The sequence below is a fragment of the Phodopus roborovskii genome, unplaced genomic scaffold (assembly GCF_943737965.1).
Source record: "Phodopus roborovskii unplaced genomic scaffold, PHOROB, whole genome shotgun sequence".
In the NCBI taxonomy this organism is placed as follows: domain Eukaryota; kingdom Metazoa; phylum Chordata; class Mammalia; order Rodentia; family Cricetidae; genus Phodopus; species Phodopus roborovskii.
The window spans coordinates 19,057,141-19,084,918 of NW_026126447.1; the positions used below are offsets into that span (position 1 = coordinate 19,057,141).

A 27,778-nucleotide genomic window follows, 5' to 3' on the forward strand; every position below is an offset into this window, starting at 1 on the left:
GTCTTCCCTTAAGACAAGGAGTTTAGAAGGTGTCACAGATTGGAAGGTACATGAAGAGCAACCAGCATAGGACTACAGATCTGTTCCTTCCCTTGGTTTGGCTTTGTAGACTCAGGATAGACTGCTCACTGCTTTAGTGTTCTGTGGTGCTGTGGTTCATATTAGCAAGGATGACTGGTAGGATCTCCTCATGCTAGCCCTTCAATTCATCCTCACTCAAGCTGCAGAGGCTAGAAGTGTGTGTGCTTCCCTTAAGCAGTAGGGCCTTGGGGATAGGGGAACTGTATTTCTAGGAACTCGATCTCTGGCATGTTGACTCTTTACACATCCTCACTCCTTACAAGAGGTACTTACTTTCCTCTTGGAGTCTATCACTCTGGCCTCTCTTGCTCATCATCGTGATGCACACATGCACTGACCAGCATTTGAGTTCTCTCCCACAAGCCCTCCAGTACAAGAAAAACTTGACGAAGTGGCTGCTTGTAAGAGGGGCACAGAAGACGCCCGTGCTGCTCTGTGTTTTTCACCCAGTTCCACCCTTTGTCCATATGTGGTGTTCGTATAACATACTTCCTTGCCTTTTCACATTATATAAAAATGGTAGCTTGAAAACCCAAATCATTACGATAATTATATGAGTGCCTAGTTAACATTTGGCCTTTTTGCTTTTGTAGATAGAAGATTAAGTGCCATCACAGCAGTAATATATCACCTCTGTTCCAGTCAAACTGTGGGAGCTTCTCTTCATATCAAGTAGTTAACAGGGTTGGTGGGATGGGATGGCTGGGGGGGGGGGGGGTGATGGTTTGATGGATTTCCCTAAGGTGATACAAGCTTAAGGGATATTGAAACCAAGGCAGAGAAATGTTTCCCGTGGCTAACCAAGCCAGGAGGCAGGGCATGAAATTGAGCATGACTTATTTATGATCTAGACAGGCCCCCACCCTGCTTTTGAGCTGCAGGGAGGCCAGGCTCAAAGGGCAAGTGCAGTGTGCAGGCAGCGCCGCCACTGCAGCTACCTGGAGGCTGGGTCACCTGAGTCAGGACTGCCCATGTGTGGTAACCAGTCTGCCAGGGGCACGAAGGGCTGAAGATTACCCCAGGCTTCTAACCCTAAAGGGATACTCACTGCTACAAGGTAGCTGGGTTCCCAGGGCTCACCTGCCTTCTGCCGGCGCCCGGGGCGGGGCTTCCCGCGTCCCCTTTAAGAGGCCGCATCACCCGCCCTGACGTCAGGGTGTCTCTCCGCACAAGCTCGTGTCCCGCGCGCCGCGCCCCCGCGCCAGCAGCTCCGGTGGCCGCAGGACCAGCGGCGGCCCGGCGACCCTCGCCACATCTCCGCGTCCGTCGCCGCCCGCCACGCGGCCTCTCGCATCCCATCATGTCGGTGGCAGGGTTGAAGAAGCAGTTCCACAAAGCCACTCAGGTAGGGCGCGTGCAGGTGTGCCGAGGATGGCCCCGCGGGCGGACAGCTCCCTCCCCTGCGCCCTGCCTGGCCCGGTGCGGTCCCCGCGGGGCGCTACACTGCAGTCGCGCTCCGTGACCGGCTTCCCCGAGATCCTGCTCCCTGGCCGCCGCACCAATGCTTCCTCTTCCCGCTCCGAGTCCCCTCATTCCTGTCACCTTGGCTCTCAGTTCCCAGCTCCCAGTCGCTGGCACCACCGCTCCCTGTCCCGCCGTCTCTGTCTTCCCACCCAGGTTCCCAGGCGGTCGGTCCCCTCATGGCCCCTCTCCGGCGCCGCAGGCAGGGTGCCAAGCAGGTGCCTGGCTGCGCGGCGGGAGATTATGTAAAGTCGCCTTGTTGCGGTGACCTTGCGGTGCGGTGCGCCCCACTGTCCTGGGATGTGTTGGCTGGACCGGTGTTCGCGGTCCAGGCTGTAGAGGCACCCGCGCTTTGCGCTCTGGGCACTGCACTGGCTCCCCGGCTTTCCCCTAACCACTCCTTCCCAGGCCTCCCAGGCTCCCAGCATGGAAGGCTGTGGTTCCTTGAGGCGTTTGCATGCATTAACTTTTCCCTGGAGAACTCCTTGGTGAAGCTTATTTGAGGCCAAGGCTTGATCAGTGGTCTGCAAGTCTTTCAAGTTTCCCTAGGGATTTTACTGCCAAGCCATAACTCCGTTGAAAAAAACAAAAAAACAAAACAAAACAAAACAAAACAAAAAAAAAAAACCCCCCAAAAAACTAAACAAAACAAAAAACCTTGAAAATCACCTACTGTTTATTTTTAGCGAGTCCTTGGCTAGATGTACCAGGTTTTCTGTGTGGGTTGAATAAACTGTGATTAAATACATTTAATCCAGACCCTCATAATTTAAATCTCATTGGGACAATCTGAAAGATTTTACTAAGAGAACATATACATAAATACTTGATGATGTGACCCATTTCTTACATAATGTGTGGTTCAATTTTAAGATTATATTTAGCAACCAGACTTTATTGATAAACCGTTGAATACTTTTGCATAATCTAGCTTTCAAGATCCTTATCATCAGCTAGCTCTAATAGTGCGGTTTCTGTTATTTTTCGCGAGTAGCACAGTAGCAGTATTATGGGAGACAGCATAGTGAAAAGGTGAGGGCTGCATTCCCTAAGTTTGTGAAACAGATGCAAGGGTGAAGTTCACCGTGAGCATTTAGCATTATCGCTGCTGTCACCACAGACTTCACCTTCATCAAATTAGCTCTGTCAGTTTAGAAATGCAGGGAAAAGCCGTTTTAGGAAAGTGCTTCTAGCTATCTGTTTTTGGTTTTCTAATTAGAATTGTCTATAATCTTTTTGACAAAAATACAAAATCAAGTACATTGTTGACTTCTGACAACTTTTCAGTTTTACAGAAGTAATCTGTAACTAATCTGTACTGTAGCTTTCTTGATGTTGGGAACTTTCCTTTTATTTTTTAAGTTTGGTACTTGTCATATTTCTAAACTAGACTGAAGCACCGATTTTTACCAAAATCACATGGTGTTTTTTTCTTTTTCTTTTTCTTTTTCTTTTCTTTTCTTTCTTTCTCTTCTTTTCTTTTTCTTTTTTTTGAATAGTACAAGGTATTTAGAACCTTGGCTCTGGGGAAGGAAAAGCTAAGATTTGAATTCCCCTTCTGCTATCTCTGAATTTAAGCAGGCTAGGATTTTTTTTCCCTTGATAAAAATGAGACTAATGTTCACTTTTCAGGGGTAAAGTATGGATACATGAATTTGTAGAGCATGCATAAAAATTGCTCAATAAGTGATAGCTACTAAGGTTAAGGATGAATTCCTTAGTGTCAGATACTGTCTCTCCCACTGGTAAAATTGAGGTGTCAGGAAGCATCTGGAGGTAGAAGTTGTCAATCTGGTTGGTAATAGGCACAATGGCCATCTGACCCATTTCAGTGAATCCTGTAAGTGGGGAGAAACCAGGGTGCAGTATGGAAGGAATCCTTTCTCCAAGCTTGGAGGAGATTTAGTGGGGGTGCACTTGCTGTTTCCTACTTCGAACCCAGATGCACAATCCCGGTCATTTCCTCCCTTGGCTGGAAAAAGCCCCTTGTTGTAAAGGTGAAGGAAGCCACACACTGTCTTGTTCATACTTGATGGAACCTGGTCTTAAAACATGCGGGGCAAAGGTCATTCCTGTGCATGCATGTGTATTCTAGAGGGTGTGTAGAGCCAAGGCTAGTGTCTGTGTGCTCAGAGCTATGAGGGAAGTGGTCTCAGCCTGTGCTCACAGCCGGTTTCCCACACTGATTCCTGAATCTGACCTTAGCTACAGAGGAAGTGTCAGGTAGACCTACCCCTGTTGAGGACTGCCATGCTGGTCAATGGAGGTGACATTTCACCTCTCTGTGGAACTGAGCTTCTTGCTTATGTTATCCACGGGTGGGTAGGATTTTGTTAATAAAAGAATATACCTTTAGGGTCAGTACTATTGGCTTGGGATTCCTGATTAAGGTGCATCCCAATGGTCCTCCTATTAGAATTGATTATTTCTCTCTATTGTCTATAGTTACCATGTAATTAAAGTAGACAATTTTATTGGGAAATAGGACAAATGAACAATAATTATTCTGCCTTCAGTGAGCTTTACTTATATTGAGGTTTTATTTTTATCAGCAGTAATGTCAGTGTTTATATACAACCTTGTTTGAATTTGCAACAGTCTATGTAAAAATAGCGTTGGTTCTGGTTAACATGCCACAAACCCATTACTTCTTTTCATTCTCCCCGTGTTCATGTGTTTGATGTGTACATACATGGTGTCTGTGCATAATTCATACTGTATGCCATCACAAGAAAATCTTTTACAGGGTAAACTATTTTAGATGGTTGCATCATTAGTTTGCTAGGTTTTATGTAACAAGGTACCACCAACTGAGTTACTTAAACAGCAGAAATGCATTGAATCACTTAGCTTGAGGTGGAGATTATTGAGGTTTGAGGTTTCTGCAGCAGGAAGGCCATGCTCCCTCTGATAGCACCATGCAAGAACTCTTTCAGCCTCATTTCCAACCCTGGGGCTCCACTGATATCTATTGATGCTTTGCCTTGATCTTGTCTCCATGCTCACGTGGTATTATCATCAGTGATCGTGCTCAAGTTTCTGTTTTACAAGAGTACCAGCCATGTTGGATTAGGAGCCCATTTCCTCTAGAATGACCCTATTAGCAGTGTCCTTATTTCCATGCAAGGCCACATTCTGAGTTAATGGAGCCAAACTTACAACATAAACTATTTTTTTTTTGAGGGTACGCTTCAAATAAGAGCAGCTTGTTTTGCATAAAAGGATTTGTTATAGTATTTTTAATACTATATTTGATTCAACATTTAGAGTACTATGTAATTTTCTCTTGCATGGACCCAGATATACTTTCTTGTTTTTAATCACTTTGGTAGGCTATTGCTATAGTATGATTTGTTCCCACTTCAAATTCATGAGCTGAAAATTAATTGCCAATAAGGCAGTATAAGGAGATGGGATTTAGAAGGTGATTAAGTCTGAGGGCTCAGCCCACATGCATGGAATTACTGCTTCTCTAGGTTGGAGAAAGCACCCATTTCAATCTGCCACAGTGAGGGTGTAGCAAAAAGATACCATCATCAAAACGAGTCTCCGTTAGACAAATGTCTACCGGTGGGAGTCCTGATCTTGTATTTGTTTAAACTGACAAACTGTGAGAAATAAATACCTATGCTGTATAAGTTACTAGCCTTTGGTACTCTGTTATGCTCATCTGCACTGAGACAAACATGTGCCTGTTACCTTACTCTTTTTTTCTGTTGCTGTAACAATACCAGATATTGAGTAATTTAGAAAGAGGCTTATTTTGGTTCCTGATTCTGCAGGCTGGGAAATCCAGGATTATGTGGCTACATCTGCTGAGGGCTTGTGATGCTTAACTCCTGGTGGAAATCAGGAGGGCGGGGGGGGGGGTATTAAAAAGAAAGGTAACAGGGCAGTCTCTCCTTTTAATAGACATGTCTCAATGGACACCTCCAGTTTCTCAAGAAGGAGAATGAATTATGAGAGAAACATTTTAAACCACTGGTGAGGACTGTGTCCCCGAGATCCATTCCCTTTCCCCAAGTGCCACCTTTTGATGCTACTGTATTGAGGTACTAGCATGTGAGCTCTTTGGGCATATGCTCAAACCACAGTGTGCTCAAACTCAGTGTCTTCTAAGTTTTTGTTTTTAATGATAAAACTCTTTTGAATAGGGTGTGACTATGACACAGTCTGGTAGGTGCATATTGTCACACCAGAATTTTTCACTTGACAAAACTTGATTCCATTGGTGCTCTGGGTCTTTCTCTGTGTTAATTCATCTACTCATGCTTTCATGTTTTTTACCATGCAGTATTTTCTGTAAGTCTGCTTATGCATTTATTGATTTAGGAAACATTAAACCTATTTAGGAAACTTTAAACCTATTGGCTTTATATATTAAAATTTTACTTTCTTAAACATGCTTGCTTTACTCAGTAAGTTCACTGCTGCTTTGAAATCATGGATTTGTCTTATCACTTGGCCCAGGGTTCCTACGCCCTGTCCTTTTGGTGAATGTGTCAATAGGCTGCTATGGCCCTGTATATTACTGTAAAATTATATGCTGAACATTATGAGCAAATTTTCCTAAAAAAGAGGGTGCTTAGCTGCTTACCAGCTTCTCAGAGGCACACTTAATCTCTGCCTTCCTCCACAGAGTAAAAATGTAAGGTGAGAAATTGATCACAGTTTTTGGCAGAGAATCCATCCATCCTCTGTAACTGGACTTGACAGTACCTGACCCAAATGTAGCCTCCTCTGAACTAATTTTAGGGACAGCCAAATATAAAAGACATTCCAAGAGTTGCTAGGATTGGATGAAGTAATGCTGGTTAGAGTGCTGTGATTGCTTGATGAGGGTGACTTGAACCTTGTTTTTGTGTGTGTGTGTCTTTTTTCTTTCCTTTTTTAAAGATTGTTAATGAGGTCACACTCACCCATACACTTGACATTGGACATGGAACTAATAACTAAATAATTTCCCTCGAGGCTGTGGCTGTCCCTGACTGAAGTCTGATTCAGTTATTTTTTTTTTGGAAACCTTTTTCTTCATGGTGATTCATTAATGTTGTTTTTGTGTTTTGGTCTTAATCTAGTTAGGAAAGTTTTGAGCACCTTTCAAATTAATTACAATCTTATTGCAGACAACAAGACTTGATCTAAAAATATTCTGTTTTGGAGACCATTATTGTGTGAAGCAAGGGGGATAGTAATTAGGGGAAGAGAAACTAGGTCTTGTAGAGCAGATTTTATTCTGCTTATCCTTTAGTGCTGCTTGTAGAGTCCAGGGCTCCCAGGAACTCAGGGTGTTGTTTAGAGTGTAGCTGAGGAAATGGAGAGAGATATGAACAGTTATAACTGGATGAGGAAGTAGAGGTTCAGAACCATTGTAATGTTCAGAATGGGTACCTGGCTGACTTAACTCTGAATTTAAGACCAGATCGTCAAGTGACTGTGTGAATAAGAAATGAGTGGATTGCCTTGACCTCCCTCTCATCCTTTGGCTTCTTGTTCTTTTAACTATGCAGCCTTGTTCTGAATTCTTTGAGATGTCCAGCTGGGTGTGGTCATAAGTGGGTTGGAGCATGGAGAAGACTGCAACATTAGAAGAACATCTTGGCTCCTGGGATGTTTTCTTTGATGCTTAGGCTTCTAAATGACCTCTTACAATAGTCTCAGGTCTCTTTTAAATTTCATTATTCAAAATAGATAGAGATGCATTTCTCATAATGAAAATTTTCCCTAAGAATTGTATAAAGGCAATTTTATAGTACCAAGAAATACCTGCGCATCCGGGACAATACTTTTATACATACAGAACTCATCGGCTACATATACATTTACATTTACAAGATTGTTCTGTGCCCAGTGAACATGTCAATTGAGAAAGGACAAAATGGGAGTCACAGAAGTTCATTTCTGTTGAGTTACTGCTGTTGTCTTGCCAAGTCAACATTGTGAAGGCCCAGCCCCTACAGTAACTGTCCTGCTAGTCAGTGCTGTGAAGACCCATCCTCTCCAGTAATTGTTCTCCATCAACCTGCAATTTGGGGAGAATTCCTTTCTTCTTTCTCATGTTTGATCTCTTCTAATGAGAGTAGTAAGAATTCTGGCATCTGTGGGAGATGTACAACTTTCCATTTAACACCCCTGCTTATGTAAATGTTGGGATTCTTTTAACTACTTGTGGCTCTAGGCTGATTGGTCTGTATTAGTAATTTTCTTTTGCTGTAATAAAGTATCATGACAAAGGTAACCAAGGCAAGTTTTCTAAGAAGGAAATTTTAGATTATGGTTCTAGAAGAATAAGAGTCTGTTGTGGTGGGGAGGCCTAGCAGCATGTGTCAGGCGTGGCCCAGGAAGGGAGAGCTTCGAGCTCACGTCTTCAAACCCAACTGCAAAGCAGAGAGTGAATCAAAAGTGATGTGAGGCTTTTAATATCAAAATCTGCCCTGGACGACATGCTCCTTTCAGCAAGGCTGCATCACCTAAACCAAGTGTTCAAACACCGGGGCCTGTGGGGAACATTCCCCTTCATACAACCACAGGCAATAAAATTTCTTTCAAAACTTGTTTTTTTGGGAAGCCATCCAGTCAGTAAAGTTGGTGTGGTACAGGCGTGAGAACCTGAGTTTGATCCCCAGCATGCCCAGGGTGGAAAGGAAAGGCTTGTAAAGCCAGTGCACATACAAGCTTGTCCCTGGGACTTGCTGGTTGTTTTATGGTTAGCAGAGCATCTGGTCCTGTCTCAATAACAAAGTGGCTGGCTCCTGAGGAATGACATTTGAGGTGCTCTCTGGCTCACCCTGTCCTGCAAAACACACAGAGCTTGATAGGTCTCTGATCACTTTTCTTCTTATCAATAGTTCTCAATAGGAACTCTCTTCTAGGCCTGACTTCTTCCTTTCTTTTTTTATGATGGGAAAAGAATAACCATTTATTTGTATACAAACAAGTATATAAATACATACAAAAAACTTTTAATGACATATATTAAAAGAAACTACAATTACTTTAAGAGCAAAAAACAAAACAATGTAGCCATTTAAGTAACAAAATGTTGCCTTTTAAAACCATTCTAGCATACACCAGAGTACTGGATCACACCTTTGAGCCTAGTATTCAACAGGCAGGGGCTGGAAGAAGTCTATTAAGGCAACCCTGGTCTACAGTGAGTTCCAGTAGGCCTGGCTTTCAATCAGTATATTGGTTTTGTATTCCCAGCTTTACCCAGTTTGACTGTATTAATTGATTAAGCCAGTGAGTCTGGGCTGGTCAAATCCCTTTTTCTAACTTTTTATTATTTGCTTCACAGACCCAGGGTGATTCTGGAGTCTGCTGTCATTATCACATGGTTTACAAGGTTGTCAAAGGAAAGAATATATTGGGAAAGCATGGAAACTCTTTATAATCCAGGGATTTATGTGAGCCCTGTTCCCTTTTTATGTGGGTACAGCCTTCAATAAGAGAAGATGTCACTCCAAATATGGCTACTTTGTGCAGGAAAAAGAAGATTACATGGTTATATGAGCTTTTATTAAACACAGGGCATTGCCAGCTAGCTTTCATAGTGCTGGAAGGTACTATGCAGTCTACTGAGGGAGAAAATACATCAATGAGTAAAAGGCATTAATGGTCTTACCCAGTGCTGAGCTATACTATCTACCTACCAGGCAAAACGTGACACTGGTGCAAATGTGGCACACTGTTATGATGTAACTAACTACTTTCCGATTAGATTGAAGGCCTGCTCCAAGAGGAGCCAGTTTCATGCCCGTCATAACAATCCTGGTTAAAAGCTCATGGCTGCAAAGGTCGTAAGTCCTAGAGTAGAACCTGCTATATTGTTTTACTCAGTGGCCATGCTATCAAATTGTCTTCTAAATGTTTATGTTTTTACCCATAGTCTGGGGTTTCTTTCCACCTTGGTCAGATAAACTTCCTTCTGTAGTGGGCAGCACTCAACGGCAAGACTTATAACTAGTCAAAGTGCTGGGAGGAAACAGTGCTCAGCTTTAAATGGGTCATGTCAGAGACCCTCCCACCCCCCCAGCTTCCACAGGTTAGGGAACATTGGACAGGAAGAAGCTGAAAGACTCTAAGCTGTGGAGGGGGAAGCGTGCTGCCTTCAGGACATGGCACGGCCACGGTGCTCACAGACTTGTAGCAACTCTGGTTACTTGGACAAGCCCTAAATAATGACAAGCCGGGCAAAGATCCCATCATAGATTGGGGAGATGGTCTTCAGGTGACACCCCTTCCCCAGGAGCTATGGGTAGCTGATTGTTGCTGGGAGCTCACTCTTCTTTGAGGGTGTGGCATGGTGGGTGTCCCTTTTGCCAGTGGGTGGGCACATGCACATTCACACATGGGCAATGCTAGTTGGATTTAGTGGATTATCAAAAGGAAAAAGGAACCAACCATGAAGCCAGGAGGCAAGTGTTAGGAGGATATTGGGGGAAAATAGAGGTGAGAAATGAGGAATGCCAGGGGCATATAATTGGATCTCATTGTATACATGTATGAAAGTCTCAGAGAATAAAGAAAAAAAGGACATTGTCTTTTGTTGATAGCAGAAGAGCGAGTGAGGAGAACTGGAAGTATGATCAGGACTGCCCTTGCATTAAAGGGGAGGGAGCACTGAGTTAGCATACAGACAGCCCAGAAAGTAGAGAACAGCAAAGAAAGCTGGGACTAAAGCATTAGAAAATAAAACATAACAAAAAGCAAAACCAAACAAACAAACAAAAACTGGGTTCTACCAAGAGCCTACATGGAAAAGAAGGGTTCCACCAGAGCTTCCAGGCAGGTGCCCAGGCTTGGCCACATCTTGACTCCTGAACACAGCATGGTTGAGCTGGCCTAGATTTCAAACTCAAGGAACTGTAACATAGTAACTGAGTATTCTTTTACTCTGATAGGTTTGTGGAAGTTTGTTGTATAACATCAAACTAATGAAAGTAACTTCCGTTTATAGTCCATTAGCTAGAACTTACAACGTGGCCACTGAATGATTCTAAGTGCAGAGAAAAAAGCCAAGATAATCAGTTATCCCCAGAATTGAGCAGGTTTTTGGTTAAAAATCCAGGTGTTTGCTACATATGATATCACACAGGTGTAATCCCAGCACTCTGGAGGCTGAGACAGGAATAGCTCTAGTTCTAGGCTAGAATGGGCAACGTTGTGAGATCCTTCCTCAAGACAGACAGACACACTCACACCCCAAATACAAAGTGTGAGAATATAAAAATGTTGTTTGAGTTCCTACAAAAAGAAGAGCTATAATTTTTCCTCTCATTGTATATAACATTAATTTACATTTGTAATTATAAGTGTCTCCATATACATGCAGCATATCCATGTACACATGTATGAAATTTAAGTACAGTTTGCTGATGCATGTATGTCCATATACCAATGTATAAAATGTAAGTACAGTTTGCAGAATCAAATGTTTGACTCACTGCCAACTGGGAAAACCTTTGTCTATAAGAAAGTGCTGTGAATTGAGTGGATCCCCTTCTCCCTTCCCTTCTGTTGCTTTGTGCTGACTCTTGTAAAACTAGCCAACCACAAGACTATCAGGTCAGATCCCAGCCAGAGCGCAAGCGACAACCACGACCAGTGTTAGAGTAAAAGTTGGGTGTGCCTCCTGTCACTTGTGTAAGCTCTTCTGAACACACCCTCCTGTAAAGAGTACGGGTTTTTCCACCCTCCGCCGCTGGTCTTGTCCCGCCGCCGCGCCAGCCCCAAATAACACACCGAGACTCTGTATTTGATATTATGCTGTTGGCCAGTTACTAGTTTCTTATCGGCTAGCTCTGTCTTAAATATTAACCCATTTCTATGTATTTCCACGTGGTCTTACTGAGAGCGGAGGAATAGTGGTTTTGTTCTCTCCAGGCCCTCTATCCTGACTCCTTTACTACTTCCTATTTCCTCCTTGTCTTCTAGTCCCTCCTATCTTCCTTTCCTATTGGCCAACAGTGCTTTATTCATTAACCAGTATGAGAAACATATACAGAATGACATCTTGCATCACCCTCCTGACAAAGGGCCAAGTTTTGTTTTGTAGAGACACTCCAGTTGGAGTGGTTGGCTCTTTCTCTGTGACCCACATCATATTCCTACCACGCTCAACCTTGTGCTTGAGTACTATTCCTTGGACTACTTAAGTCGAACAAATTATTTTTCGTGAATCTGTTGGTTCATCTTTACCATAAATACCTTACATGAAAGGATATGGGCTAAACGGGAAACATAAAATCTGTGCCAATTGTTATTTACTTCTGCTTTTCAGAGGCACACCAAGTTACGTACAGTGACACCATGTCTGCTGCTTGTGGCTACGAATGATTCGAGTCAACTCAGAGTTGGTCTCTTGGGTACTGTAGCCTCTTTCTGTATGGTGGAAAAATTTGTCTGTTCCCAAAATTTGACAGTTGCTTTGATGAATACAGTTGCTGCTGTGAGCTAATAAGTGGATATTGTTTTAAACTGGCACTTAGTTTTACAATGTTGACTGCATTGGGATTCTTGGGTTGGATTTTCTTAGATATAAGGAGGGTTTAGTCATGTACAATAGCTCAGGAAACTACAAAGGCACAGACATCCTAAACTATGCACTGGTTGGTGAGTTGGAGACCAGGGAAGCTGAGTTTGTAGTTTAGTCTAAATAGAGACCCAAGAACCATGATAGCAAAGGTTGTAACCTAACAGTCTGAGGCAGAAGACAAAACCTGGGCTGTTTTTAAAGCTCTGGAATCAATGGACTCCTTAACCTTCAGTTCTGGTGTATAGTAGAGGCAGAGAACAATATTCTAGAAGAGTCTAGGGGAAAGTCTTCTTCTTCTGCCCTTTTCTTCTCTCCAGGTCCCTAAGGGATTGGATGAATTTACTTTAGTCTGATTAAAATGCTAAGGTATTCCAGGAAACTCCCTCTGAGACACACCTAGAAGTCATGTAATGTTTTATCATCTGAGTTCCTGCTGATTTGACATATAAAGTTAACCATTATTCTGCTTAACATAAAAACAGATCATTGTGACATCTATCTATCTATATATCTATCTATCTATCTATCTATCTATCTATCTATCTATCTATCTATCTATCTATCTATTTTGTTGGCCTGTGAGATTTCCAAATGTTAACCAAGCTGCCCTGGGACTCTGAATTCTCTTGTCTCCACCCAGTTCCAAGTAGCTAAAACGACTTGGGTGTGATACGAAATGATACTGCAGTGTATCACTGAACCCAGCTACAGTATTGTTTTCCTAAAAAATGATTTGTTGAAAATAATAGTACATACTAATACACTCTCACCTGTGTAGATAATGTGCTTTGAGGTTAATTCTTTGTTAAACTCTATTAGCAAAACAAGATACTAGCAATATCCTGAGACTTTGGAGAAGTGAAAACGCAGAGCAGACTGAAGTGATGGCACCCTCACCGAGCATCGAGCCCTGTTGAGGTCATGGCATTATGCAGTACATACTTGCCTTTGGTCCCATCTACCTGGCAAAAGACTCTTAAAACCCTTGGGCTGGGCGGTGGTGGCATGCACCTTTAATCCCAGCACTCGGGAGGCAGAGGCAGGCAGATCTCTGTGAGTTCGAGACCAGCCTGGTCTACAGAGTGAGTGACAAAGAGAAACCCTGTCTAAAAAACCCCAAACCCAAAACCAACCGACCAAACAAATAAACAAACAAACAACAACAACAACCTTTAAATTTTTCTGCAAAATTAAAGCCCAGCTCCCAACTAATAAAATGACTGGTGACAGGGGGCTCTTTATATCTTCAGGACGGGGTAGTTCCAGATGTAGGGGTAATTTGAGGGTGGAGAACTGAAGCCCTGTCCTAGCCTCTAAGGAGAGGAAAGGACCTGAAGGTTAGGTTGATAATCAGTGGCAAAGGATTTAGTCAGCCACGACTACTTAAAGAAGCCTTCAGAAAATGTAGCATCCCAGTGTAAGGAAGGGCTCCTAATGCTGGGCCTGCTCCGTGGAGCTTGCGGGAGGGTGCTGTGTGTGGAGGGACCCCACAGGTCTAGCCTGCTTCCTCACCTCATTCTGTACGCCTCTTTTGTGGGCCTGTTTCCTGTAGCCTTGGTGTTATTCTTTGAAGTGAACAATTGTAAGTAAACATTTTTCAAGATTCTGTGAGACAGTCTACCAAATTACCAGAACCCAGGCAAAGAGTAATGGCAACTGCGGCTTATTTATTTCATTTATTTGCTTGTCATTGAAAATAGATTTTTTTAATTCTCACGTAACATATCCAGATTACATTTTCTCCTTTTGTACTCCTCCCTACCTCTCCAGTCTAGATCCATCCCATTTTTGGTTCTCATTAGAAAATAGGCTTCTAAATGATAATAATAAAATAAGAAAGTAAAAACTAACACATCAAAGTTGGACCAAACAAGTAGAAAGAAAAGAGCCCAAGGGAAGGCACAAGACACAGAGACCCACTTATTTGTACACGCAGGAATCCCATAAGAACACCAAATTGGAAAATACAATGCATGTACAAAGGACCTATAGGGTAAAAAGAGAGAAGAAAATATATAAAGTAAAATGAAAATAAAACATAGCAAGATATTAAAAAAAATAGACAAAATCTTAACATAACATTATGAGACAAGGAACCTCCAAAGACGCCATGGAGTTCCTCTTCTGTTGGTCATCTACTGCTGGGCATGCAGCTTGCTCTTAAGAGCAGATTTAGAGGGCCTTGTTTTCTTGGTATCCCCCATCCCCTCTGCCTCTTAGACTCTTCCACCTCCTCTTCTGTAGGATTCCCTAAGCCCTTAAGGGAGGGATATGATGAAGACGTTCCATTTAGGATTGAGTGTTCCAAGGTCTTCCACTGTGAAAAATGTCTGGCTGTGAGTTTCTGTATTTGTTCCCTTCTATTGCAGGAGGAAGCTTCCCTGCTGATGGCTGACCAAGATACTGATATACAAGTATAGCAGAATGCCATTTTATCGCTTCATTTTTGTTTGTTTTTGTTTTGTCCTCCCTTCCTCCCTCCCTCACTCTCTTCCTCTCTCCCATTTTCCCTCTCTCCCTCCCTCCATTTTCTTTTTTTTCAGAACAATAATATTTGGTTTTACCCTAGGTCCCTGGTCTATCTAGTCTCACATTCTTGGCCACCCAAGCAATATTGGGTATGGTTCCATCTCATGGAGTGGGCTCTAAATAAAATCAGTTGTTGGTTTGCTACTCCCACAAACTTTGTGCCACCATTTCACTAACATATCTTGCAGAAAGAACACTGTTGTAGTCAAAGGGTTTGTGGTGGGTTGGTGTTTGCATTTCTCCCTTGGCAGTGTGCAGAGCACCTTCCTGTACCAAGAACACTAGCCAGTAGGGGCGAAGGCTCTGGGTGGGGACTAGCTTGATTTTTTCCATATTTAGTAAGTTGTATAGGGGTTGTCTTTAGCAATGGAGCCTTGTTGTCAGTTTGTGGAGTGTGAGTTGTCAGTTTGTGGAGGCTACAGCCTGGGTTGTTTGGTGATTCCCATGGGCCCCTTTGGCCAACAAGTCAATTAGATGCAACACAATCCTGGTATTTGAAAGATTACTTGGTGACAAGAGATGATCATTTGGGGTTCTGTCTTCTTCATTATTTGGTGATTTCATTTAGATTGCATATATATGCATATATATCTATATTTATATATTAAGAAGCTTCTATTATATTAATTTTCCATATAACTTTCAAATGGTCCTGAATTTTAGCTGTCTCCCCTTTATTCCCTTCCCCTGTCCCCATCTGCCTTCCCCTTCTCTGCTTGATCTTCTACTTCCAGCCCCCCACCACCAATCTTCAATAATTGCCTATTTACCCTTCTTAGAGAGATCTATCTATCTGTCCTAGTCCCTTACTCTATGCTTCACCTTTGGGGTTCCATGAATTGTAACTTGGTTATCAATGACTTAACAGCTAACATCCACATATAAGTGAATATATATCATATTTGTCTTTCTGAGTCTGGGTTACATCATTCAGGATGGTTTTCTTCTAGGCCCACTCATTTACCTATAAATTTATTTATTTATTTATTTACTACTGAGTAATACTCCATTGTGTGAATGTTCCACATTCTCTTTATCCATTCTTCTGTTGCGGGACATCTAGGTTGTTTCCAGTTTCTAGCCATTATGAAGATAGCAGCAGTGAACATGGTTGAGTAGGTGTCTGTGTGGTAGGAGGAGTGACCTTTGAATATATGCCCAAGAGTAGTATAGCTGGATCAATTCCCCTCTTCCAGAGTTATCACCATACTGATTTCCATAATGACGGGACAAGTTTGCAGTTCCGCCAACAATGAATGACTGTTTGTGCTCACATCCTTGCCAACATGAGCGAGCTGTCACTTTTGTTTATGATCTTAGCCATTCTGAGAGGTGTAAGATGAAATCTCAGAGTAGTTATTTGATTTGCATTTCTCTGATAACTAAGGGGTTGAATATTTCTTTAAGTGATTTTAGCCATTTAGATTTTCTCTTTTCAAAATACTCTGTTTCGATCTGTATATCATTTTAGAATTGGGTTATTTGTTTCCTTGATATTTAGTTTTTTGAGTTCTTTATATATTTTGAGTATTAGCCCTCTGTCATATGTGTAGTTATTTGCTATACAGAAGCTTATCATTTTCATTAGGTCCCATTTATTAATTGTTGATCTTAATCCCTATCGTAATGGTGGTCTGTTCAGAAAAATCTTTTTTTTTTTTTTTTTTTTTTTTTTTTTTGTGCCAGTGAGGTTGAGAATATTTTTCACTTCCTTTCTTCCCTATTAGGTTCAGTGTATGTGGTTTTATACTGATGTCTTGATTCATTTGGAGTAGAGTTTTGTACATGGTGGTAAGTATGGATTTATCCTCAGTCTTCTACATGATGCTGTCCATTTTGAATAGCACAATTTGCTGCAGATATCTTTTATCCAGTGTATATTACTGGCTTCTTTATAAAAACAAAACAAAACAAAAACAGGTGTCCATAGTTGTGTTGATTTATGTCTGTTGTTTTCAATTTGATTCCACTGATTGACATGTCTGTTTTTATGCCAATACCATGCTGTTTTTATTACCATAGCCCTGTAGTACAACTTGAAATCAGGGATGGTCATACCTCTAGCAGTTCTTATATTGTTAAGGGTTGTTTTATTATTTTAGCTATTAGTGTGTGTGTGTGTGTTTGTGTGTGTGTGTGTGTGTGTGTCCATATAAAGCTGAAAATTGTCTCTTCAACATCTATGATGAAATGTGTTGGAATTTTGATAAGCATTGCATTGTTTCTGTAGGTTGGTTTTGGTAGGAGTAACATTTTTATTATATTAATTCTCCCATAAGTATGGGAGCTCTTTCCATCTTCTGGTATCTTCTTCAATTTCTTCAATGTCTTATAAGTTTTTTTTTTAATCATACAAGTATTTCACTTGCTTTATTAGATTTACCATAAGATATTTTATATATTTTTGATGCTATTGTGAAAGGTGTTGTACCTTATTTTTTTCTTCAGTCCATTTGTCATCATATATACTAGGGCTACTGATTTTGTATACAGCTGTTTTGCTATGTTTTTCAGCTATAGGTGGAGTTTCCTGGTTGAGTTTTTATGGTGCCTTCTGTATACTATCATAGCATCTGCAAATAAGATTTTTGACACTTTTGCCAATTTATATCACCTTGATTTCCTTAAGCTGTCTTACTGCTCTAGCTAAGACTGTAAAGACTATATTGAATAGACATGGAGAGAGTGGACAGTCTTGTCTTATTCCTGTGAGTTTTTCTCCATTTAAGACTACTGTGGTTTATAGTTGGTTGGTGAGAAGCATGGAATATAACATATTCAGGAGATTGGTATCAGATAGGCAGGGACAGCCTTGTGGGATCTGATAGTCTCTCCATCCAGGGTCAGAGTGAGTTGTGGTAAGAAATCTGCTGCTTGTGGTAAGAAATCTACAGATTTACCAAGATAAGGTCACACAAGTTCCATATTAAGTGTAGTGAGAGTACAGGAAGAGAAAGTCCTTGCCTTTTCTCTGTCCTTTACTGTACCACTCATAACATGTCCCCCTCCCCCAGTTTGAGATTAGAAAGGGTGCACTGTCCACTGACCGTCAGGGAGTTTTCTATTTATTATATTTGATTATCATTAAAAGAAAGGTATTTGTTTAGAGCAGTGTGTGTCACTAGCTCAGAAGAGAACTAGTTTAGAATGTGGTGTGAGGCCATCAGTCACTAGGAGATATACAGTGTGGTCAGGAGGAGCCCAGTGTCGAAGCTCGGGCACGGCTTTCCATTCCATTCTGAGAGTCTTTACAGCCCCAGAGCAGTCACTAGTCACTGATTGTCAATGCATCCCTCCCACACCTTCTTCCCCCATTCCTCAGCTCCATTGCTGGGGTAATATAGTTTGAGGGCCTGATTTTAGGTTTGTACCTTAGGCTTCCTTCCAGTCTAAATTCTCTGTTATTTGAAATCGAGAAGTCATTTTGTTGCTGTTGTTGTTTGTTTGCTTGTTTCTCCTGTGAGATCCACTCAAGCATTTGTCATCTGCATGTTAGGTAGCTGTACCAAGCCACACCTCCAGCCCTGTAGTGGTCTAAAGAACTAATGTAAAATTGTGCTTCTGCTTAAAGCTCTTCAGTGGCTCATTGTGGTTCCCGGCAATGAGCCTTTATAGACGTCATCTCCCTTAGCCCAGTGTCTCTCTATACTAATGTTACTGAGCTTTGCACATCTTTGTCAAATGATGCTCATTCTGCAGAGTGGATGTTCTTGCTTTGCAGCCTTTCTTGTGGACATTTCCTTCTTGTGTTCTACATTATACTTACCCATCCCACATTTAGTGTGGGTCAAATGCCTGTGGATATTCAATGGAAATTGCTCATAGTAGTTCTTCAAGCAGATCACTTGGCACAGTGTTCTGAAATCACCATTTCCCTTATTGGTACCCTCCAGAGAGCTCATCTCTTTGCTCTTCATTATATACCAGGTGCCTGCCATATAGTACACTTCCAGCTGATGTTTGCTGAGTGAATCTGTATTTCTGGTTTCTTTTCTATAATGTTTATAATTTAAAGTTGTATCTAAGTGTGTTTTTATTTAGTTTTACTTACACATTATGTGACTAACTTTTTACTTAGATGTTACAACATACCCTCATACAGTTGTAGGTATAAAATAAGCTTTTGTAATTGTAAAAATAGCTGATTAGGCAGTATTTAAAGTCCCTCACTACTATGAAACCTCATGAAGTTACAGCATTATTAACCCCCATTTTATAGTTGAGGAAAATGAAGTTCAGAGAAGTTAGTGTCCAAGATTGCATAGCTTTAATGGTAAAGTTTTGAAGCCACACCTGCTACACATGTCATGAGTCCTGTTGTAGCCTGATATGAAACCAGAAAACATCTAAAAGCTGTTAGTAATCCGTATGGAAAGGCAATTCTTTGCTATAGAAAGTAGATAGCTTGCAAAGGCAGTAAACCAGAGTAGTACAAGTGCCCTGATGGGAGATGTCATTCTGTAAATATGCTTCTCTTATTGGTTAATGAATAAAGAATATTGACCAATAAGGAAACAAGATAGGTAAGACTAGGAGAGGTGGAGGATTCTGGGAAATGTAGGAAGGACTCATGATGTGATCTCTGGAGAAGATGACCTGTGAGTCTGGCATTCTCGGTAAGATAAGACCATGTAGGAATACATATATTGGTAATTATGGGTTAATAATTTAGAGCCAGCCAATAAGAAACACTAGTTTCATAATTAATACAGTGTCTCTCTGTGCTATTTGGGGCTGAAGTGGTTGTGGGACCAGTCTGATCAGAAAGTGCTTATAACAGTGCCTGGGGTTAAAATGCAAAAGTCATGGGAATCACACATTGTTTTCCATTGTTTAGATGGACAGAGATGAAAAAGATGACACCCTTTAAGTTAAGAAAACTGTCGGAATGTGGCTGTCTCTCTTTTTGTATATTTTGCCATGGGGAGTTGAGACGGGGTTATGCTTATGTAAAGCAGGCTGTCCTCAAACTTGTGGTCAGCCTGCCTCTGCCTCTGGAGTGCTGGCATTCCCCGATGAACTGTAGGTTCCTATTGATGGAAAATATAGACCACTGTAATATGCCTGCAGACCAGTGACTTTCTTCTCATCCCCCAGATTTCAAGCCTATCTACAGAAAATCAGTGTGTAAATATGTAAGACTGGGAACAAGATTATTCACTTTAGTAGTTACCGTACCAAAATATCAAACACAGAGGAACTAAATCCTAATATGTCTGTTTTAAAAAAATGCCCATAGCTTTTTATCCACAGAGCAATATTTATTGGTATAAGTAAATATTCAAAATTGTTATAAACTAACCCATCCCAAATATATTATACAAATAAGCCTAGTATTATAATGAGAGTAGCTAAAATACATGGAAAATTTATATGCAAGTCTCTATTGCTTGAATGACTTTGTTTTTCATATGGACACCAAACATTGATTATTCCTAGGCAGTAGGATTTTGGGTGAGCAGTTTGTATTTTTGCTTTCTTTCTTATCTTTTGTAATTTGATATTAAATCTGTCACAGAATTTTCTTTTCACTCCATCTTCATTTATTCATTCCTAACCCTACTTTCCCATGTTGAGTTCAAGACAAGGTCTAGAAGAGTATTAGGAGCCAGGATAGGAACTCAGAGCAAACACAGTTTCTTAAAACCACTTCTCCCTTGCATTTAGCTCAAGAGCACTTACTTGCCTTGTCCTCTATGGAGCCCAGGATTGGATTTGGTTGCTGGATTGTCTTCTGAGTGCATGTCCAGTTTTCCTGTTTCTTCAAGATGTGGTTGCATACTGTAAACAAGCAGCTGTTAATGACACTTGTGGTTTTTCTCTAAATGGAGGTTTTTGTGTCCAGACCACTCTTCCTGTCTCTGTGTCAAGCACTGACTGCTTTGTATGCTGGGAAGGGGGCAGCTGGGACATGTGGCACAGAAGGGTGTGCCTGGTGTTAGATGGGAGCCGCCCCTCCTTAAGCTTCTGCCCTTTGACCATGCCTTGCTTCTAGCTGTGCCATTGTAGACTGACTTGAAAACAATGATATTCTAGCCAAGAACAATGAAGTATAGGGGAGACATGCCATAAGCAGAGGTTCCTCGTGATGCTCTTTGAAATAAGAGTACAGCACTGGGGGATGGGGTGGGGGTTCAATTTTATGGACAGAAATGTTCAAAGCATAGGAAGCCATAATGGAAATGTAATACCCCATTGCTGTATCTCAAACACAGTGGAACAGGACAGAAAAGCCACTGTCATCATGTAACCTCTGAAATGAAGGTTCTGTCTAGAAGGGACAAGTCTTACAAGGTCACGTGCAACAACAAAGGCGCAACATGCCGGGCTAAGTATGTCTCCAGGGGTTGCTCACCTTTTGGTGACCCTGGCACTCATGTCATCGGTCTTTGAGAAACATAATTTGTGAGACATTGCTGTGGTTTAGCTTACTTTTCCAACCTCTGCAGAATCTCATTAAACTTGAGATCTAATGAGATTTGTGACCAATAATTTGTGCCTCTGCTGACCTGATGCTTTTATTTGATGCATACTTCTTATTTTGGTTTATTTGACACCTTTAAAGCACAACTCAGCATGGATAGAGAATGGCCTTACAATCTCCTATCCCTAGCTAAGGAACTATTATAGTAGCTAGAGAGGGAGAGTCAGCTTGCTTAAAGAGTGTAGTTTCCAGCCAGGTGTTGGTGGCGAACACCTTTAATCCCAGCACTCTGGAGGCAGAGGCAGGAAGATCTCTGTGGCCTGCTCTACAAAATGAATTCCAGGACAGGTTCCAAAGCTATGCAGAGAAACCCTGTCTCGAAAAATAAATAAAAGAGTATAGTTTCCAGTAGGTTCACCACATGATGTGACGTATGTATGTACACATGTATGACACATCTATATGGATGTGCTTGTGCCACTGCACACACACAAAGGTCTTTTCTCTCTCTCTCTACCTGTACATGGGTTCTGGGGATTGAACCCAGGTCTTCACGCTTTGGGAGTTGGCATCTTTACAGTGGGCCACTAAGCAATCTTAGCAGTATGTAAGAGTGGTTTTTGAAGGAAAGCAGAGTAGTAGAGTAGAGCGCTGACATCTGTCACTTCTGCATGATGTGCTCCTTAGCTGGCTCCTGAAAAGCAGGATGCTGTGCAGTGCTCTCCACTCACAGGCGGCTTTGCAGATGCAGGTGAAATTACAGTCTGACATCCGGGTTTTTCTGGAAAGCCGTGGTGTGTGTTAATAAGCTGCTGTGTAGGTGAATTTGATTTTAAAACTCCTCCAGCAAGATGGATTCCTGTTTGCTTTACTATTTTAGTCTCCTTTGTTCTGAGTGGATTGCTGGGTTCAGAGTCCCTCTTGGTCTGTGGTGTGCATATCAACTGGCAAAAAACAAAAACAAAAAACGAAACAACAGATCAGCTCCAACTGTGGGTGTCATTCTTAACTAGCTCTCCACTGCGATTTCAACAGTCTTTGCTTCCTGTTCCCTTGATGGGGGCGCACACCCCTGCCCAGCCCCTTTACTGGGAGCTGCTGCAATGGCTCCCCAGGCAGGCTGTGATCACATTTGGTTGCTGCTCCTCCTCATAAGGCTGTGGAGAGAGGGTTACCATTAAATAGTCCCCTCCCATCCCCAGCTCTTCTGCTGGTTTTGTAGAGTCCTCTGTGAATAAATATAATATGGAGCAATAAATGCACAGAGGACAGATGATTTGGGAAATATTGGAGCAGGCAATGTTAACCAAGTTTCTATATGACAGGACTTCTAGAGTCTAAATATGAAAATAAATTCACATTCTTGATGCAGGGTATAGTTACTCATACTTGATTATTAAATCCTCAGTGCCCATCTGTTTCCTTCTGTTCCTCTCTCTTCATTTTCCCTCTGCCATCCTTCCTTTAATTTTAAGGATTTGTTACAGATTGTCTGTGTATCAGATAATGGTGCTTTTCTTCCAAAAGTCCTTAAAGCGCTCTCTCTCTCTCTCTCTCTCTCTCTCTCTCTCTCTCTCTCTCACACACACACACACACACAGAGAGAGAGAGAGAGAGAGAGAGAGAGAGAGAGAGAGAGGGAGGGAGAGGGAGGGAGAGATACAGAATTATTTTTGTGGTATTGGGGGATCAATTCCAGCCCTATACACGTTAGGCAAATGCTGTGCACTCAGTAGCAGTCATGCATGTGTTTCTTTAAGTGGGAACATTAGCTGTATTTTGAAAATAGGTTTGGGAATTTCACAAATGTTACTGCTTTCTTTTCCTCCTCTTCCTTTTTTCTTGGTGTGTGTGTATGAATTCAGAGGGTGGCGGCCCTGGGGATTGAACGCAGGTCCCTGTGCATGCTGAGCACACATTGCACCTCTGAGATAAAATAGTGCCTTCAGTACTGAGGCTTTTTGAAAAATACTCCTTGCTAAATAGAAGTTACTTATTTAATATGTCAGATAATTAGACCATCATGATTTTCCTCTTCATGTAGTAAGGATTATAACATGTCTTTCCTGATTCCCCATTGTTTATCACAAGTGGAGAATCAGATTAATTTTACTGAGGAACATTAAGTTACATCGTAGCATTTTATGGTATGTATATGGTTAACTTGTACTGTTTGAGCACCTGTCCACACAGAAGGCATATTGGCACCAAACCATTTGGCTGAGAAAACAGGCTGAGTGATTTGTCCAGTTTCTACAAAAAGTGATGCAACTGTGAGCTACTGGAGACATCTTGTGCATTCCTTGTGTAGATGCATAGGTTTTCCTTGACTCCATGCTCCGTTAGGAAGAGAGAGGAGCAGCAAAAAGCACAGTGGATGTTGCTGCTATTCTCCAAATACCCAAAGTGGCAAGGGCGTGAGGTTACCTCTCTTTGCCTGAAAAGGCATTCACAGACATATGAGGTGACTCATACCTGCACCGTCAGGAAGGATTTTATAGGCAATAGTAGATTTTTTTTTTCAGGAATGTTATGAGTTTTCAGGACTAAGATTTCAGGGAACTTTCTCATCATATCATCATGGGAGAGAAGTTTTATAATATAGTTTTATGTGATAATTTCTAGGGAGCAATAAATTGAGGAGAAATTGATTTACCAATATTGCAGGTCAAAGATCTTTAGCCTCTGTGTTTGTAGTTTTGCAGTAGAGCGTTGTGCATTCAGTATTCCTGGCACACACAGAAACTGTCTTTTAAAATGGGGTTGGTAATTAATGACCCTTGGATGAGCAATATATCTGAGACCCAGAACTCCTTCTAGGTGTGGGATCATACTTCCTTTTTGACTGTAGTTTTAACGGCTTATTTCCATGTAGGCTTTCCTTTTCCAAGTCTGTCCTTGTGAAACATTGGTCCTTGTCACATGTCAGTTTCTGAAACACTGTCAGTGCTCATTATTCTCACCAGCCCTGCATAATGCAGCCTGTGGCCAGCTCTCGGGTAGACAACCTCGGACCCTGCTGTGCTCCATGGTTACCATGTGAGTCACACCCACATCTGCCCTTGCCACATCTGTGATGAAAGACTTTCAAGGCATCCTGACTTCAAAGGCCAAAATCCCAAACAGGGAGCTGCTGGGGCCTTCTTGACATGTCTCCATCCTTCTGCTATTCTCTCTCAACCAAGGGCAAGTTTCTTCATGACATCCATCTTGCAGGTAGTTGGTAGGAAATCATTATTTGCCAGGCTGTGTGCTATGTTTTGGATGTGGAGATATGAATAAAAATTTCACCCCCTGCTGCCTTGGGCCTGACAATGCAGTGATTTTACAAAGTCTAGCAGCCGTGCAAGTGTGGAAGGGAAATTGGTCACAAGTGTGACAAAGGGCAATGCTGAGGACTTGCCATGGAGGCCATCCCTAACACTGCCGTGGAGAAAATTTTCATTTTTTAGTAGAAAGGCTAGAGGTTAAAGGTTACTTATTAAGTATATCTGGAAAGTTCTTACAGCTGAAAGCATCACAGATGTTGGCAGGGCACTTCTGTTTACGTATAAGAGTAGAAGGCAGTTTGACAGGCAGATGCATATTTTTAATTGGAGAGGAGAGGGTGGTCTTTAGGAAAAATGGCTTTTTGTCCTAGGATGTGAGGGTCTGAGAACATCTCTAGCTTTGAGAACATCTATTGAATGAGTAGAATTTATATTCTACTCAGCAGGGGGTGACCATGGAGTATTTGTCTCCTTGAGGATGTGACTTTAAACTGAGAAGACAAGAGTGTTCAGAAAGCAGCCCTTGGTGAATTGTGGCCAAGGAGACATGTGGACAAGCATCCCAGAGAAGGTCTCTCAGTGCTGTCAGGTCAGTGAGGTGGACCTGAGCCTAGCCTGCTGCCTGCCTATGTTCTGTCAGCTTGGGGCCTGGATCACTCCTACTCATCCTTTAGGGCTGGTTCACACCCACTCATCCTTTAGGGCTGGTTCACACCCACTCATCCTTTAGGGCTGGTTAATACCCATTCATTGTTTGGTCTGGTCTGGATGTTATTTCTTGGAGACTGCTTCTTTATCCCACAGGATTCCTTTAGTTTCCTTGACACACTTACTATAGCTGTGAATGTATGTGAAATTTGTAGCCATTGAATAATGTCTCTCTCCCTTGCTTTCTACATCCTGATGCCAGGGGTCAAGCTGATGCATTTATTTGAACATGATGATGGTGATAAGCATGAGTAACACCATTTAGTGTTTACTGTGTAATTGGTCCCTCATAATAATCTATGGAGTAGGCACCACAATACCCATTGTACTGATGAGGAAATAAAGGAACAGAGAAGTTAAGAGTTCATGTAAAGCAGCATAGTTATCAATTGATGAGGGAGGCAGAATTTTCCACTGGCAGAGTACACTTTAAATGATTTGTTCAGTAAATCACCTCCCAGTCAATGGAACACAATTGTAAATGTAGAAGGAAGCAGTCCAAGGACAGGTGTGAGTTGGTAAGTGGAAAAGCAGCAGTTCAAGTCACTTCCCAGAGGGATGGGTTGTTTTGTAAGTGATGTATGGACAGTCAGCTATCCATTCATTCGTAAAAACTGGACCCTTCTCTCAGTCCCGTATGTGAAAGCAAATTTTAGTGATTCAAGTTGCTGCAGATATGAAAGTAAAAGATTACAAAGCAGAAAAAGGGAAATGTGGGTCCTTTTGAGCTGGAGAGAGACGCTTTCTGGACATTAGTTAAGGGATGGGTGTTGTAGAATGAGATAGGTAATTTATTTTCTGCCTAGAAGTAAAGAACTACCACCTAGAAAAATTAAATTGAATAAGGGGTTTGGGGGTTGGCCTAAACCCAACTAAAAAAAGAGAGAATTTGGGGTTACACGTGTCCCATGATTGTAGGTGCCTTTCTTCCTGGGGACAGTCAGGCACGGTGTGCAATGTTCAGATTCCCTTTGGTGATGATGCATTTTGGACTTGGTGGAGTAACTGAAGTCCGTGAAAAAGAAACATGTTCAGAATCCACTGCGATGTTAGTTTTTGTGTGTCCAGTCTCATAATGGAGGCCAGTAAAGTGAAATAATCCATACACACAAGGAAACCTTTTCTGGATGTACTTTTGGTAGAAGACAGATTTCGTGAATCAAGATGTGAACTTAGGCACTGCCCTTGTCTATTACCATGGGTGATGGCAGTTTGGAATGAAGTTTATAATAGTAATAAGTATCTTTGGTTCTTGAAAGCTTTCTTTTACTTGATTTTTGTTGCTCTGTGAGACAAGGTCTCAAGATGTGCCTGGTCTGGAACTCACATGTTAACCAGGCTGACCTAGAGCTCTTGGTGAGATCCTCGGCCTCAGTGTCTGAAGTGCTGGGCTTACAGGCGTGTGCTACCATTCCAGGCTTTAATGAAGAGGAAACAAAATGTCTGTCCCCACTCTTACTCTCCTTGTTCCTCCCCCTGCCTCTCCTCATCATCATGGTCATCATCCTCATTGACACCTTCCTTTTTCTAATGTTGGGGATCAAGTAATATGCGAGGCAAGTTGTGCCCCATGGAGCTATAGCTCCAGCCCCAGTTTTTACATCCTCAGAGCACCTATTTTTGGTTCCTGTTATTCTGACTTTGGCTTTTTTTTTTTTTTTTTTTTTTTTTGCCACTGCCTTTGGGTTGTTGGAAATGTTCAGGAAGCTGAGCAGTAGTTTAGACACAAGGGAATGCAGTGAGGAACACATGGATTAGAATTGCAAGAATGCTGGAAATTCCTCCACAGCACAGAGTCTTCCTCCATGAACCGGATCAATGTTTAACAGAAACGCAGCCTCTTAAGCATCCCTGTTTCTAAATTTATGTTTTTAAACACCCCATGTTCTTCAACCTCAAAGAGAGGGTAACAAGACAGAGGAGGAGCAGACAGCAATGACCCTGAAGCCATCTGGAATAGTGTGATGTTGAGGACGTTCAGACAAGCCATCTCCACACGTACCTCCCTCAGAGTACTAACAAGCACAGCTGCTTCCGATTCCGATCCTTCCTCAGACAGGTCTTCAGAGATCAGCCTAATAAAGATTCATCATGGAGCACTCCCCCACCCTCCCTGAGTGTAGGGATGATCTGGCGCATCATTTTGCTAATGATATGTCTGTGGAATACTATTTCATTTCTGTAAAAGGTATCTATCTGCTTCATATGGCTAGGGGCATGCAGATTTCAGAACTGCCGGCAGTATTTAATATGCAGCAGCCTCTGGGGTTGGTGTGTGGCTACTACTGCTTGAGATTGATTTTAAATACTGGTTTTATGGTGATTCAGAGTGTGAGGATACCTTTGGGATTAAAGCGAAACCTCCATGACCTCTGACATACTTGAAAGTATAGCAAAAGTTGAAGGGACACATTGTATAGATAAAAAAAAAAATTACATAAATTTAGGACTGAAGTTTAGAATACGATAATTATAAAAACTTGGATGTTATAATATGCGGTACATCATTTTAGAAAATCTTGGATTTTCCCCCCTTTTTAGTTATGTGACAAGCTTTGTGCTTTTCTTCCTTCGAGGTACTCAGCATCTTCAAACAATGCTCTGGCCCTGTTAGTAAGGGTGCCTGCCATGGGCAGGCTCATTTCTTTTGCTTGTTGAAGCTCATATTATCTTGAGAGATCCTATTCATTAATTGGCATTATTCAGTTGCAAATGGATACTCAACAAAATGGGGGAAGTTGGAAAAACAAGCACAGGGCTTGATGTTCA

At 41.8% G+C, this 27,778-nt stretch overlaps 1 protein-coding gene across 1 annotated transcript in view; it reads left to right on the forward strand.

Moving 5' to 3' along the window:
• Positions 1–1,237: 1,237 nt before the first annotated feature.
• The window catches only part of Sh3gl2 (SH3 domain containing GRB2 like 2, endophilin A1), a 171,621-nt gene continuing 145,080 nt past the window's right edge, over positions 1,238–27,778 (forward strand). The window contains exon 1 of the mRNA XM_051188131.1: positions 1,238–1,426. Coding sequence (XP_051044088.1) covers positions 1,382–1,426 — 45 coding nt within the window. The 5' untranslated portion in view covers positions 1,238–1,381. The remainder of the gene's footprint in view (positions 1,427–27,778) is intronic.